The sequence below is a fragment of the Varroa destructor genome, unplaced genomic scaffold (genome assembly GCF_002443255.2).
Source record: "Varroa destructor unplaced genomic scaffold, Vdes_3.0 BEIS01000001.1, whole genome shotgun sequence".
Classification (NCBI taxonomy): domain Eukaryota; kingdom Metazoa; phylum Arthropoda; class Arachnida; order Mesostigmata; family Varroidae; genus Varroa; species Varroa destructor.
Genome location: NW_019211454.1, coordinates 38,580,081 through 38,596,365, shown reverse-complemented (window position 1 = coordinate 38,596,365; position 16,285 = coordinate 38,580,081). Strand labels below are relative to the sequence as shown.

At 41.7% G+C, this 16,285-nt stretch overlaps 1 protein-coding gene across 4 annotated transcripts in view; it reads right to left on the bottom strand.

The window, feature by feature from the left end:
- LOC111244785 (FRAS1-related extracellular matrix protein 3-like) overlaps positions 1-4,315 on the bottom strand; it is a 49,529-nt gene extending 45,214 nt beyond the window's left edge. For 3 of the 4 annotated variants that reach the window (XM_086974665.1, XM_086974678.1, XM_022792209.2), the window contains exon 1: positions 149-4,313. In XM_086974665.1, the coding sequence (XP_086830791.1) occupies positions 149-3,896 (3,748 nt within the window). In that variant the 5' untranslated portion in view covers positions 3,897-4,313. Of the gene's footprint in view, positions 1-148 lie in introns of all 4 variants that reach the window. The other variant, XM_086974675.1, reaches the window with a different exon arrangement.
- Between the last annotated feature and the right edge of the window lie 11,970 nt (positions 4,316-16,285).

Genomic DNA, 16,285 nt, shown 5'->3' with positions numbered 1-16,285 from the left:
AATTGATACGATATATTAGTCGACTACTCGAAGCAGTCTGAACGAAATGTTAAACGCAAAAAAGAAAACCAGTCCAGCAAACGTAACGCAGTCTGCTTCAAGATGATAAGGCCACCTCACAGGCACGTTTCACGTATGCCACACTCACCGAGGTCGATGATGTCCAGTTTCCCGTTTACAGGTTTCTGCGTTTGCGACATCTCAATCCAATCAATATCCGCAATACTGCTAAGTTCCGGCAAACGTTGTGAACAGTTTATAAGCGTTGTCTCGAACGTTCGGTTATTGTTTTCTATGGCGATAGTTACCGGACGAAAAACAGTCACGTTGAACACATGTGGAGGGCCCTCATTAAAGCCATCATTGAGGGCAAACTCGAAGCTATCATTCGTACAGCAGAGCACCGATGTGTGTATGTACGAGATGCGACTGAACTCTAAGTCTTGCCAACTAAATGACGAGATGATTGTTTGATTAAGCTCAGCGTCGTTGGCATTTCTCCAAATAGAGCCATATCGAGGTTGTTTGACAATATTGACACGAACAGAGGTCGGATCGCTGTCCGCGTCTACTATTTTGAGATGCTCGGAGGTGATGACTGAAGCATCACCGATCTTCACTTGAAGACCTCTATTGGCCAAAACCGTTGGTGCCTCATCATCGACAGCCAACACCTTTACTGCAATACGCTGGCGACTCGAGTGGATGCCGTCGCTTACCGTCACCTCAAACGAATCGCGCAGGTTTTCTGAATCATCATGTTTGTACATCAGCAAGGTTAAAGCGTTTTCGAAAAAACTCACCATCGCCTCCACACGCCCGTTTGGCTGGAGCAGGCCGACGATTCCGTGCGTCGGAAGATGATTAATTCGAAAGCTGAGATTATCTCTAGGGACGTCCCCATCGACAGCTTCAATTTTTACCGGAGCTTCGCGACCCTCGAGGACAGTCACGTTGATCACCTTAAGACTAGGAGTCTCGTCATTCTGTGGAGTTATAGATATTTGTATTTTTTTTGGCGGGCTAACGTTGATTCCATCGGAGCAGCTTAGGCTAAAGTGGTCTTCAGTCGGTTCAACGAAACGGTGAACAATTTGCCTGTACACTATCTGATCAACGTTATTGTTGTCTATTTGGTTTACTACGTTATCATTATTTAAAGTTAACCGGCCGTAGCTGGGAGCCTCTATGATGTGACACCAAAACGCTTTCGAGTCTATGTCAAATACTTCTATGTCCAAATTGACGGACGCCGCCTCCATAACTTGATAGAAATGCGCCGCCTTGATTATGGGTGCTGCATTATCAACTGGGATGATCCGGACGTGTACTTTTGCTAGCCCCTGTGAATATTCCAGAACAAATTGATCTTTGTTTTCTGTCAAGCCAACCTCTTTCCCCGAATGAACGTACGTTATCTGGACCGTATCGTCTTTTTCGACGGCAATAAAAACCTGACCATGACGCGGTATGCTGGCTAGGGTAAAATTCGAACCCGTCTGGACAATGCTATTCTTGCGTCCCTCGTCAACAACCAGCTCAAGACTATGCTCTCGCCGACCCTCGGTCCCCGTCATCTGGTCGTCGACGATAAGCTTTACAACAATTTTAAAGTACTGCATACCGTTCCTTTTAAACTTGCGTCGCTTCAGCCGTGATCGTTTCACTTTACGCCTCCGAAGCGTGTGATCCTTTGGATTTACCGCCAACAACTCGAATGTATCACTCGTCGGCGCAAAGCCACTTTGATACGATATACATCCGGCGATCAGCTCTCCTTGGCTAAAGCTATCTCCAATAACAAAGTCGTTATCGACACCATTTCTCGTCCTCACCAAACGACCGGATTTAGGCAAAACAGTCACGCCAAGCACCGTCGATGAGCTGTTATAGCCTAACGATAGAAGCTCGCTGCCAAGCACGACTTTCGGCTGTCGGCACACAATTTGCTTTGAGACAGTCTTGCTAATTTTAAGAGCTTCCAGGTACACCTGCAAATTGTTTGTTGGCCCGGTATTTCCCATAGCATCATACACCCGAAACTCAAAAATGGCTTTTTGCCCACCAACCCTATGAAACACGTTCGGTGGGAAGTAGAAAACCGAGCCCTGATTGATGTCACCCTGAGAAAAGCTACTTATCTGGTGGCCCTTCTCATTCCCTAAATAGCCACTCACTGCGCTATCCATTGTCTTTACTTCGTACATCACTTCGCGTGCGCAATTCGCCGCGAAGCCAGCGTCGACGCCGCCTTCCCTGGCATCGACGAAGTGTAGGTTGCTTTTGCCGAGCGGAACGCGGATATTGCGCGGGTGGACTACCACTTGTAAGGAACACTCAAACTGCTGCGGGGCCACAAGGTCTTCCTTCTGACCGGTATACTCTACGAGAAGCCTGGTTGTGTGTTGTTGGCCGCTGCCCGGTGTGGTATAGGAGAAAACGATCGTCTCCGAAGTTGAGGCATTTCGGAAAGCTCGGAATGAGATTTGTAGATCTAGAAGATCGCTGGACGAGATATTGTTCACAACCTCACCGTACTTAAGCAGCCGCCCACCAGCTGGCGGGTCGAGGAGCGTTAAGTTGAAGCTGCCGGTGTGGCTACGCGCTAAATTCAAGTGCTTCGGACTTAGAACAACACCGCTGCCGGGGACCACCCTGACAGGGTTTAACTGGAGCTGCAACTCTTCATATGGGACTAGCAATACAGGGACAATAAAGTGAAACGAACCGAAGGCGAGAACGAGGTTATCCGTAGTGACAGTTCGGGCGAGATGCGTGCCTACGCCCTGAACACTGTAGTCGAGTGACATGTTGGTACCAAATGAATCGATCGGTGATCCGTTAGCAAGAAGGATACCCCGCTGTAGGCCACGCACCACTCGTATTTCGGCATCTCTGGAGCTCGTTACGGTTAATCGAACTGTAGACGTCGTTCCAGCCAGTACTACGCCGTTATAGGACAGGTCGATATCCACCGGGATAGAGATTGTGACGAAAAATGGGTCCGATGTTTGGCCGAACATAGTAACTAATTCTAGTTGTACCATAGTCTCATCAGTAGGTTTTCGACAGTAGAAGGCGATCGCCAATTTATCGATAGCTTCTTGGGTGAATTGCGCTACCTTCGTTCGTGTTAGCGCTCGCAGAAAGGTGCATGAGGAGGGCAAGCTGATCACCCTGAAAAAAGAACTGGAGTCGTCCGTGGACAGAACCTGACGTAACACCGCCGATAGGAGTCTGGGTACGACTTCTATTCGAAGCTGACTATTGAATGAGGGCTCCGGGAGTACTGCCTTTGGAGAGAGCCCCACGGCGATATTCACCTCGAAGTTATCAGCCAACCTCACAGCTAGCACGAATTCATCTGATTCGTTGGACTCAGTGTAAACATCTAGAATATCGATACAATTTCTCCACAAGTATGGATCGTCGTCACAAAGACCAAGCAATGGAGCGCTTCGCGGACGACGCCTGATTCTTGCCTGACATTCCGTAAGGTTTAAAACCTTTGAAAGTGTTTGATTAGCTCTCAATGTAGGTAGCTTTGTTGATTTCTTCAACAAGCCTTGGAGTCGAGGATTTTCTTGAACGTTAAGTTTAAGTGATAGTAACCGCACATAGGGCGATTCGATAGCGAACTCTACAATAATTTCACGCGGCTGATAAAACCCAAGGTGTATGATACGAACGGCATCAGAAGAGCAGTCTCCTCGAAAGCGAACTTCAACGTGGGGATCATCGTTGATTAACATTGCTCTAGAGCAGTTTTTTAGTAGTTTCACATATCGCTCTAAACCCTGCCCTATATCCGTTGACAGATGACGGATCTCTAGACCGTCCGTAAATATCACCGCACCATACCAAAGTAAATAGAGCATCTCCCAGAAGAGCCTCATTATGTATCCTATTATCCGGAAGCAGCATAAAAAACATATTAAAGAGATGCCTTTTGTGGGGTAGATCAAATTTAGGCAAGTGAGTCAGTCACATTCATACATGGTTGATCAACCTCTACGTTCAATGTTAATATGGGCTTTTTATATTTACGCGCTCCACATTTATATTACGTAGACAATAGTCATAGCTCCGTGACAGTAAATCCAATGAATTGTACAATAACAACACCAATAAATTAAAACTTAGTACAAGAGTGAAACGAATGTACAGACATATATGTGCACATACCCCCACTGCGTTCGGTCTGTTTATCTATAGCACTTGGAGAACACTCATAAGCACAAACTTGCGGAAACAAACAATTACGCCTGCAGCAATCTGAGTCCGTAAGACGAAGTCAACATCATCATGCATGTAAGAAAGAACAGCCCGCCGTCAAAGAGAAAATGGAGAGAATGATTATGGTACAGGCGAGAGTTGGATGGAGAGGTGATGCGGGTTCCGCCGCTGGTAGTGGCGGGTGCTTGTTCGCGATGGCCGCGTCTGAGCGAACGTTTGAACCGAACTACGCTGCGTCTGTGCCTCAGTCATTAATGGGGCTGTTTGATGACAGACGCTATTGTATAATCGTAGTAGTCGCCATTGGCCAGATGAAGCTAGAGTATTCGGATCGAATGCTAACGAGAGCGGATCTCTTCATTGAGCCCACGAAAATGTTGGCTGGCAGACGGATACGAAGCTTGTCGATTGTATGGGAAATGTAATTGTCTAATTACGAAGACTTGTCGTAGTATCGCAAGACTCAGCGTGGCAACTAATCGAGGCGTCTTCCGCCGACATGGGTCGCCCATGTTTACGGATGGTGAATATGGCTCGCTAGGGAAGAATTTTTACATTTGCAGATTGGTGTTACAAAGCTAAAGTGATACGCGTACAAACTTCTATGCAACTCTAAATATCCATGGCCTGATAGCCAAAGCTCAACAGCCACTACCGCATAGAAACAAGTAACTTGCGGGTTTCTTAGTTACGTAGCATAACCTATGTCCATAATACAAAGCACTCAGCTCGTTTGGACACAATTTCCATAAAGGAACTTTCTGTAAGCGTTTATTTATCAGCAGCTGCTTCGAAAGCTGACGCTATGAACATAAAAAAGTACGCACATCTGGGATCTTAATATCACGTGCTTCTTATTGCGTTCGAGGTTGTCGGTGTAGCAGGCCGTCAAAATCGAAGTTCGCTTCACGACATGTATACAAAAGGCGGCCCACGACCGCAAAGCAGATGAATAATTACAGTATGCGGAAGTGCAAGATAAGGCTGTCGGAATGTCGAGGGGCACAGTGCTGCCAGAACGATGGCGGCAAAACGATGCCCTGCGCCCCACATACGAGTGTATTTTGCATGCATGTTTTGAGTAAAGAACGCATTTCTAATATCCAAGCAGTTTACTGATTTGGATAACACAATAAATTGTGCGTAGTGAAACACTAACAGAAACTCTATTGGCTATGGGTGAAAACAAAGGATTCTCAGGGATTACTATCAAGGTTTGCGTTACACGTGCACCCCGAGATTCAGACGGACATTATCGAAACCTACAAGCTGAGGGAGCGTCTCGACGGGCGATGACGGGCAGTTTCTAAAAATCAGCTACTGACCACGCTGTGTGCTTCACTTAAACAACTCTTAGCGAAGAGCGTGCCTACGATTTCGGGTGCAACCGATAAGGGCAAGAGAAAAATTTCAAATATATTAATAGCTAGGAGAATTTACGGCGTAATTGCTAGAATCAGGTGGTTGGCTTGTCATGTTCTCGTTTGAATTCATAGGCCCAATTGAATTTGTCGGGTTGGCAACGTCCTGCACCCATCTTTGAAGGGATATCTAAACGTCTGAAGCCGGCGAAAACTATTGATTTGTACATTATGCAACAGGCTCGGAGCGTATTTAACAGGGAAGGGTACTAATGAGATGCTAAAATGGGATGAAAAGCTCTTTACGCCAGCGGACCTCGGTCGTGCGAAGACGACGCCTTCATTCATTAAAATAGCATTATAGCAGTACAAGAAGTCGCATTATGAACTTACTTCTATTTCTGCAAATAACTAGCTCAGTTAAATCGTTAACAGGATTTCAAGTCAGACATTCTTCTAATAAAGTTAACGTCGATCCTAGCGAGATCGACTGAACTGTACCTAGAAGTGTTAAAAGTAATGCATGTCCATTGATTCGTGAGTGACTTTGCCAGGATTCGTTCCCACAGAACAAAGTTAGAGTCTCCTACGACGTGTAGCAAATGTTCGTAGGACTCCACACGGAGAAACAAAGCATTTATATAAAGAAAAATATAAAAAGACCTAAAACGAAGCCCTGATTAGTTGAAGGTCTAACGGTCACTCGAGACCACATTATCAATGCACCCAATTAAAGATTACTTGAATGGATATTGAGCTAATTATAAACGGTATCAGAGAAGTCATAATCCTATATATATATATATATATAGGAATATATATATATATATATATACCTATAACGTAGAAGATATTGCCGGCTGTCTTTTGCAGACCATTTTGGGCTATAACGAGATCGACTTCGCATTATACGAATAGTTTACATAATTTTAGAGATTGCAGAAAACCAGCGTGTGTGACTGAGACCGAAGTGACCCATATTATGAATTCAGAAAATGCTTCTCAACAAATTTCAGAGAGAATTGATTTATAGCTATTGTCTGAGAATTTGTTGAACTGTTACCACTACTCTTACCTTTCGATATATTTCAATATAATATTGAAAATCTTAAACGATGCCAGAAAAACAGAAGCCCGGAGAAAAAAGTTGGAAAAAACATATATCTATATATATATGCTAAGAGATGATTAGATACACGCAGAAGTTTAAATTGGAAACCTTAAATGGAACAGCCGTCAGTAATCCAATACGGAAGACATGCCAAATAAATTCATTAGTTTTCCGATTGTAGGGCTGAATCAGCAGTGTTTTCAAATAGATCTATAGAGCGGACTGCTTAAAGGGACTAGCGGCAGTCTAATATTCAACAAATAGCCGAACTAATGTCCAAAATTTAATAAACTAGTTAAAGGGAAGTAAAGGGGATAGGGAACTCCCCTATCATGTATCTGACTGGCTTTAAAAGTGGTTAGCAGAAAACGCACAGCCATAAAAACAGGAAAGGACTGTATTTTGCCGGCCAGTTTTTTTTACCGGGAAATCGGCTCATTGCTATTTAATATAATCATTACTCCTCCAATTATACTTCTCACAATTTGACCACTCTATCAGTCAGTCTTCAGAAGACTGACTGCACCTACAAGTATTTGTGAACGTATAAGGGCACACCACAACTGCTAGCCTCATAGTAGGCTACTGCATTTTAGAAATTTGGTAAATGAAAATACAGAAGTACCCAAATGCGATATCGACTCTGCCTTTGGCCCCACTATCACCCCAATTTTAGTCCCACCATCACGGATATGTATATGCGTTACTAACACAGCGCAGGCTTGATTTTATTAGTCCTAGGAGTAGTTTCGCAAACACCTTAGCGCGCCGACGTTTGAAATTTATAAATATGAATACTTTGTTTGTTAAGACACATAAGCGGACAAGAATAGATTATGTACATAATGAATAGAGACAATCACGTAAGCTTCGCTCAGGCTTTACAGAGACAGGGAAAACGATATGACACCGCCGATAGTAACGCTCGTTTACAAATAGCTACAAAATCAACTCTTGCTTCGGCTGTTGATGTTGATGCAATAGGATTTACTGATCGATATATCCATAAAATAACATCGTTTACTGATGAGGAACATCAGGAGGCCCGAGCACAGCTATTTGTCTAAGGCATTCGCGCGTTGATCGTCGTCGTCGGCCTGTTAACGACGCTGCTGTTGATGCCTTCGCCGCGAAAACGAACTGATTGGCGGCACTCGGCCTCCGATCAGCATAAAAGCAAAAATAGCAGTAGCGTAGGTCATCTCCCGCCACGGGGTGCCGCTAAGTCCCGGTGCGTTGAGGAGCCCGCTCCACCTGATCATTGGACACCGAAGTCTAACAAAGGTCGCATGTTTTGGAGGTTGTAACAGCCATGCTTTTGATACGACCCGATATCTGACTGAAGCCTCTGTGTCAAGCCACGTATCTACAGGTCAACATGCGAACAATCTTGGCAGGTGATAATGTACCAGCAATCAATGATGACATCATCGCTGAAATTTCGACTTACTTGGGAACCTGAAGCCAACGCCAAAGCAATCGTCAGCGATAGCCGCAGGAATCGAGGAGGCAGAAATGCAACCTTCAAACTGATCGTCGATCCGACCAGCAAGATACTCTCGTCGACATTGTAAATAGCATTGCGCTTCCCCCATTGTTGAATTATTATGGATACGAAATGAAATAAAGCGTACACTAACTAAATCATATATTTTTATATATAGTTTACGTGTATTGACTATGTCTCTAATATAGGAAGCCTTCTCCGGATGCCAACATGTACACGAAAGTTAACGCTTTTTGGTAGCTTTTCGAACTAATTGAGGGGGAGAAACTAATAAAAAATGTCTTTACTGGCGAATAGTATGATTTGTAAATATGCGGAGCCTTGTAGCTCGAACATACAATATTGACGTGTCAGAGTGCTTATATATGCTATCAACTTGTTTTTCTGATTTCTAGTGAGATAAACCAATGGCCATAGGCCGCATAAGGTTTTTTCTGAACGGTCGTATTTTTACTGAACTGTCCCCTTCAAGCGTTGTGTGTCCTTGTAAATTAAACACTATTCAGCGGACATTAGCTGCTAAACTAATAGTGTTCAATCAGTCACAGTAATCAGCTAAAAAATTTCACTCATCTTGTAGATACATATTGCGGGATGTTACGACCACGTGCCAGGGTGTCAGGCAAAAGAAAAATTGCGGAGAATCAAGCCGCTCCTGGTCTGGTGCATCGGTGTTTCCCATCGTTGCCTACAGCTTCTCTCGAGCAAAAATTGACCAGATCGAAGCGGATGCAAGAAAAACTGAATAGGGACTATTGGGTTAGCTAAACGTGATCCAATTCCTACTGTGTTCTTTCTGCGCCTATTTAGAAGCATAGCAAATGGTATAGCTGCTGTTCGTGCGGAACGAGTTGTCTTTAAGTAACACAACTTATTATAGGCCTGTATCATTTATAGTGAGAGGCCATAGCATACTGTTCCAGGCTAACCAAATCAACACTTCATGGTTTTGGCCTGGAGGCTTTGTGTAACTCGTACTGCGAAAAGTGAGAGAATTGAAATATCTACTGTATAAGAGACTGCCAGATCAGGTGAATAGAATAAATAAAAACAACATAAATGTTAACAGAGAAATTTGAAAATGGATGGTTCGTGCATAAAGGACTTTACCTTGGCCTCGTCCCAACGGTGATTTGTATAAAGGATGATTCTTCGTCTCTAACGTAACAGCAGCAGCAGCAAGATACATTCTCAACAAATGATACATTGAATTTGAAAGATACTAAATGAAGAAGAAAAGAAATAGAAGCTGCGAAGGAACCTCTACACGTATACAAGTCTGTACTGAAACCGCTTTAGACATCTGCCGTAGCTAACAGATATCTTCGGAATCGTGTTTGCATCGATCCCAGTTTGTTTAAATTTGCAACTCTTTGAGAAGAAGTTCTCGCCGCCAAAGCAGAGAACGCCTTGTAACAGGGTGCCACTGAGTAGCAACCAAGCGCGACAAACCATCACCTCATTTAGTTCAACACATTTATGAGGGACATGAACGAACGTCACAATCTGCCCCGAGCACCAATCATCTCAGTGATTTCCGATGTAACGGGATACTTACATGGTTATTAAGGATTTACGATGTTCATATATACCAATCGTCTGAACCTGAACTGATCAAGCATTTCCAAGGACGTATCTTACGTAGGCCTTCAGGAGAGTCGGCGAACTTCTCGCATTTGAAAAGTAATCAGCATTGCCACACAATGTTTATGCCCAGATACGTGCTTTGATCGTAGCAACATTGAATTTTCGACCTAATGAAAGGTCTAATCATAGGAACTGATGTAAGTATGTATCAACTTCTCTGGTAGATTCATTAGTTTTCACATAAAATATATTTAGTTTGATCCATTTAATAGATTTTGTGCGTGTGCGTACGTATCAATCAAGGACAGATGTTTATATTCCGTGTATTTTCTTATCCAAGATAATATCACATGACGGTTTTAGTGACCAACAAATTACCGTAAGTTGTTGTCAAGAAAGCAGTTTTCGTCCTTTTGTTGGCCATTCCTCAGGATAACGGTTACCATTTTGCTAATTAGCATTAGTAGCTAGAGGCTTGTATAGCCTGTTGCCAGTGTAGCAATGTATCGTGTCACAAACACTCGGGCTATTCTGAATCCAATGGTGAGAGTTTACAAATTTTTATGTTAAATCCTTACGCTAAACGAATCTCGAAGCTTTATAAAAATCAGAATATCCTATATTTAATAAGGAGATAATTGATTTGTGTACAGAATATAGTAGAATCCAAGAATGAATGCATTTTCGTGTAAGTGTGTTATTATGTACTCAGCTGAAGCAGAGCTATGCGACCTCATTGGCATGTTTACCCGTTTCACCCGGAGATCTCAAATCGAGAATTTCCAATATCATAAATAGCAATAAAGTAATAGTAGTTGGACGTTTAAGTACGACGCGGTCGACAATTGTATGGAACACTGCTTGTCATGAAGTTGTCCTCGATCCCACATAGAAAACTGTTATCAATGGACATATTCACAGACGGATCAACTTTCTTAAATACTACTCTATTTTTATGTGCTTATTGTCTGTGCGTGGAAACGGGGAAGCGGATACAAGAGAAATACTTAGGATATCTGTATCTTTTTTTACTAACTTCAAAGGCGTTTAAACAAGATAAAAACCTACAACCTTTTAAAAATAGGTTTCTAAAGGCAGCAAAGCTTGTTAGTGTTTCACAGTTAGTCATTGTACTGAGCCTCCTTTTGGATAATCGTTTATTTTGGGCGCTCTATGATGTAGCGGTATAGAAGCTAGCTTTCGAAAGTGTTATATCGCCGCGGCTCACGTTGAGCATTCTATTTAGCAAATGTTCATCGAGCAAAAATTACACATTTCCTTTAAATGCGCACCGTTTGGCCTACGGCGAGCTGCCTGAATGATTTCAGCTACAAATGTTCAACGTGACAAATGATAATTGTCCTACCAAGGCCGGGATAAAAGTAACGCCACAACCATCACTGTCGCATTTATTGAAGAGAACTAGTCTACGAGGCGGCGTTCCTGTGCGACGAAAATAACCAGCTTCGTATTTGACTGCACCGTACTGTCAAGGTGACACCTATATTCAATGATGCCCAGCTACGCTAACAAACTGGGCGGATGCCTTTCGCCTAATCGTGCTGACTTTACCTTGTAACTGGCTTTTATAGCCATATACGTATATGATATTCAAACAAATAGAGGTGTGTTTTTTCGTGCTGAACATTAGCGTTTGCTCAAATTCTGTGTAGGGCTCAATCTCAAGAGCATGAATTGTGTTCATTTATCCATGAGAGTATATAAACACACAGACGTTAAAAAAACGAGCGAAATGGGCATCGAAACATAGAATGAACATAAAAACGAAATGGCCGCAAGTTAACTGTGGTGGGCTACTTAGCTTCCATAGTTGAGCTTCCGAATTCAAAAATGGTGCCTTTTAAATACAAACTGAAAATTATAGCTTGTCCCACTCCTGAGCGTAGCGTACGAAAAGACGATTATTAAGATCGGTGGATATCTTGGACTAATAGCCAGTATAAAAGCTTTCTAGCAATTTACCACACGGCAGCATCTATAACAGAGAAACCTCAGCCTTCCCCTGTGAACATCCTCAAGCCAAACAAAGCAGCTCACAGATTTGTTAACGATGTTTGTAACAACGTAGGGCCACTAAACATTGCTTGCCAACAAAGTCGATCACTTTAGTTGCTCATCTCGGAGCAATTAAATTCGAATGTTATTTAAATTGTGGATCACAATCGCTTCGAAAGGCCTAGGCTGTGCTATTTAGATGAATGGCATAACCTATGATTAATTGATGTAATTAAGGATAAAAGAAAATGTCCCGATGACGAATTTCTAGAGTTTCCAAGGGCTACATCGTTCCTTTGCAGCACTGATTATATGAACAGGAGTATGCCTAACAGGTTTTCTATGATAATGACTTTTCATTAGTCACCTTACATTTCTTATGCTTCAGAGTAGCATATCCACTTTATACATTGCCTTACGGAACTAGAGTTCTCGTTGAACCTGTATGCAATTAGCGAGGCATAAGTGAACAAACGACTGAAGTTTGGCCATGATGTGTCCGATTGTGTCCCGTCTACCGAACTCATCCCTTGGTAACAGCCATACGCATGCGCGATCTTCATACGAAGCGCTCACATTGCGCCTTATCTAAACGACAGCTAGAGCTGTTCAAATAAGCAACGGGTCACAGTTTATGTGACCCGTTGTTTGTTTAGTCAAATTTATCTTTCTATAGACATCCAGCCATTATATTCATGAGTTTTTTGCACTCAGCCCCTGCTATCACATTTGGCGTACGCTTTGACTCAGACGCAATGCCTTGCATCGTACTATTATATACATGTGCAACTTGTAAACTATTATAGGTCGGTCTACTGACTGTCATGTGAAGACTGAAAAGGGCATTCGACCGCCAACGTTTTCGCTAGCATCTTGAAACGCTAGGGTATGAGATGGGCGCTGTCACAAAAGGCATACGTTAAATTGATTAACTGAACCAACAGAAGCACCCAGAACTAATGAGGAATGGGGCTAGCGCGTTGCCCGCGGAGCAAACCCCGTCACCAACACTGACAAGCTGGCATGTGGTTTGGCCAGCACCTTCGTAGGCGATAAGCAAAATAAGGGACGAAAACGTTTCAAGAGCTAAAAGCCTCTAAATAACTGACAAGCTATCTTTTGACACTCAGCTTGTGACGATGAGTTCATCTTGCTATCGATGCTTAGGCAAACAAAAATGCATCAGTAAGTAGCTCCCACCAGTTAGCTTGGTGAACAAAGCCATTATAGAAAGAAAAACAAATAGTAATAATTTAGATTGAAGTGTCAACCACCATCGTTACAAAGGTTATGCCTTAGAACACAAATATTAAACGAAAAACAATGTTCGAAACGGCACTTCTACGTCAGCGCGTAGGGACTAATGTTTAGCAGATTGCTAAACTTACGCCATTGCTATCATTAGACTAGCCATAAACATCGTGTCCCTTTTATCTAAGTATTGGCCAGTACATAGATTTCTTTCAATATACATAAGATCTTAATGCACTCAATCTCGCCATTATTTTACACACTTTTGCTTTAGCAATAAGCCAGGAGATTAAATGGAAAAAGCTTATATGCATATTACTAAACACGTTACAATTAAAACAATTCAATTGACAACTATATAAATCTACATAAGAAAAAGATCTTATTTCTAACATTTTATATTGTATGTATATTAACTCAACTTATTGTGTCGTATAGGCCAACTTTGTTTTGTCTCAGATTTGCACGTTATTTTTTACGTAGTGCACAGCCTAAATTTCAACTGGGAAAACAAAAAAGAAACTGTCGAAAGTTTTGTGCGATCTACACTGCGGCTGTGTGACTAAAGTTGATTACTCTACAAAGTGCAAGGCAAGACCTTCCTATTAGAGACAGTTTTGCCGAACTTGAAAACATAAGTCTATTTCAAGTTTCGATAGAACCGGGCGAAGGGTTTGAAGTTATGGAAATTATTAGAAGTAGAAAAGTGCCCTAAAAGTTGTTGAATTGTTAAAAAAATAACGACGTTATTAAAACGAATGTCAGTGTGGGTAGCTGAAACGCATCCCCAGAATTTGTAATTCTACATAAACACAACACGCCGATTCTTTTCCTTAGAATCAAATGACCCTCTTCCAGGAGTTCTGGGACTCGTTTTTGTGCCAATTGTAAACTCCAATTTTGGGTTCTGATTTGGGCCATTGACTAAAAAAATGCAAGCAAATCCCTATCGCTGCAGCCGACCGAGACAATCCATTCATGAGATACTTACGTCGTTTTATTGTTGAGGGTTTTGCCGTTGTTAAAATCACCTATTTGTCGACCTCTAATAAGATTTTCAACCGCATGCGTTCTACTTTACGTTGCAAAATCTCAACGCTCACTTGTTCGCTGGATTCTCACAGTTTTCGTGGCTTTATATTGCTAAATGACTGGATTCACTACCGGAAACGCTCTTTCTGCGTAAACAGTAATTATATTTTCATGGCACATTTGCAATATTGACTTCCCAGAGCTCTCACTCCTCTCCTTGCCTTTTCCCTTGTAATACAGCCGTTTACAGGACCAAACAAAAAATCAGACTGCGATGAGCAGCTGGTCGATATGTTTATGCGGCATATATAACGCTAAAGAAATGTTAAACTCGAGCGCCTGGTCTATAATGAATTCTTTTAACGCTCCTTGAAGGTGTTTTTTTTTTTTGCTAATTTCATCGTTACTTTGAAGTAAATATCTGTTTATGTCGACCCAATTCATGTTTACAGAATTGTACTAAGTAATGGTTGATTTTTTTAGAAGTATAACTTGCTTTCCGCTTTATTTTTCAGACAAACTTATCCGAAACAACAGGGCGCTCGAATATTTTTGGAAACCACTGCGTCTCCAGATGTAAGGGTACTCTAACTAAAACATTTCAATGTTTTGGCTTGACAATTGCGTGTAGTAAGGCAGTTAGCTAGCTAGGATGCATTGGACTCCTTAAAAAACGAACATCCCTGTTTAAAATGAACGGACTATTTCGAGTGATTTACAGCTTTTACATAGCAAGATTCGACTGATCGGTTTGATGGAGTGTCTTTAGTATGTCCCGTCGAATCGGTGAATTGATAAAAAAAAAAAAAACTATCGCTATATAGATTTAAGAAAAACAGGATGAAGAAAAGATAAATATTGCATGGCCCAGCACATCTCAATGATATTACAGCCTGTTCGAACGATACGTTGGATTTAAAGAAGAGATATAAAGAGATACAATCTTTCGAAAATAATACGTGATCAAGCGCTTGCAAAGCATATCAAAGACGTGACTTATGTTGATATCAACTGCTCATAGTAGGCTTCCTATTCAGTTCCACTTTATAAGCAACCCTACTAATTATTGAAACTGATAAATTGACATTACGAACGTTATCTAGGGCTTAAGTCCATCTTGTGTGTGACACAATGGAGATTTTTACGCAAGAGAAAGTTGAAATTATGCGAAATGACGAATAAAATACCTACGGTATAGTAAACTGTCGTACTTGTGTCGATAACGTATGCAGGAACAGCAGAATTTTCACCGTCGATAGAAGAAAAGGGGGAGCAAAAATCGGTAACAAACGTAGCTTTATTCAGGTAGGTAGAAGATAACAGTTATGCGCAGTAACAGCATGTAATTCCAGCTTCAGAAGTATAGAGACTAGACATCTCCGAAGTAACAGAACATATGTAAATTATCGCTGGGGAATAAAAATTTCACTGCTGTAAAACGTTTGTAATAGAGGCATCATAGTGTTACTGCACTACAAGGCATTTTGATACTAATGTTTTGATGTTAAAACGTAGAATTATAGCCGTCGTAAAAACATTATAAGGTGTGACCTTTACGGCAAATGTGTTTCACAATTAACTTCACCACTAAAAAATATACGTATCCATTCTATTATAATTGACCAAGGGAATTGGTGATAACTACCAGCTAACGTTTCTTTTTCTGTTCTGATAGAAATATTTTAAGATAAATGAGTACTTCCATGTTTTACTGCATAAGCAATAAATAATGTTGCGCTATAGTCACAACATGTTGCTTTCCTTGCGTCGGCGGAGGGGTCAGAGGCGTATATATATATATATAGTAAAAAAGATATATATTAGTGTAAAAGAAATATGTATTTTCTTACACTAATATATACACTGCAGTACCATTTCTCTTCCATAACAGACTCAGGCGGTATTATTTAGAAACGTAACCTAGTGACGGCGGCACGCGTTCTAAGCAAATACGCGTGTTCATTCAATCTGTCCTTCAAATGGATAAAATAAAAGAAGTAAATAGAGTTCCTTACTCACATAATGAACTTCCGTTGCAGCAGCCGCCCGCTTGGCCTTCTCATCAGGTAAAGGAAATAACGATGAATCTGATTGGTCATCTTGATTCGGTTAAATATGTGTGTTTTTTAGTACGATCGTGGTACGGGCCTATTAGAGTGACATCGCGCAGAGAAATAACACACC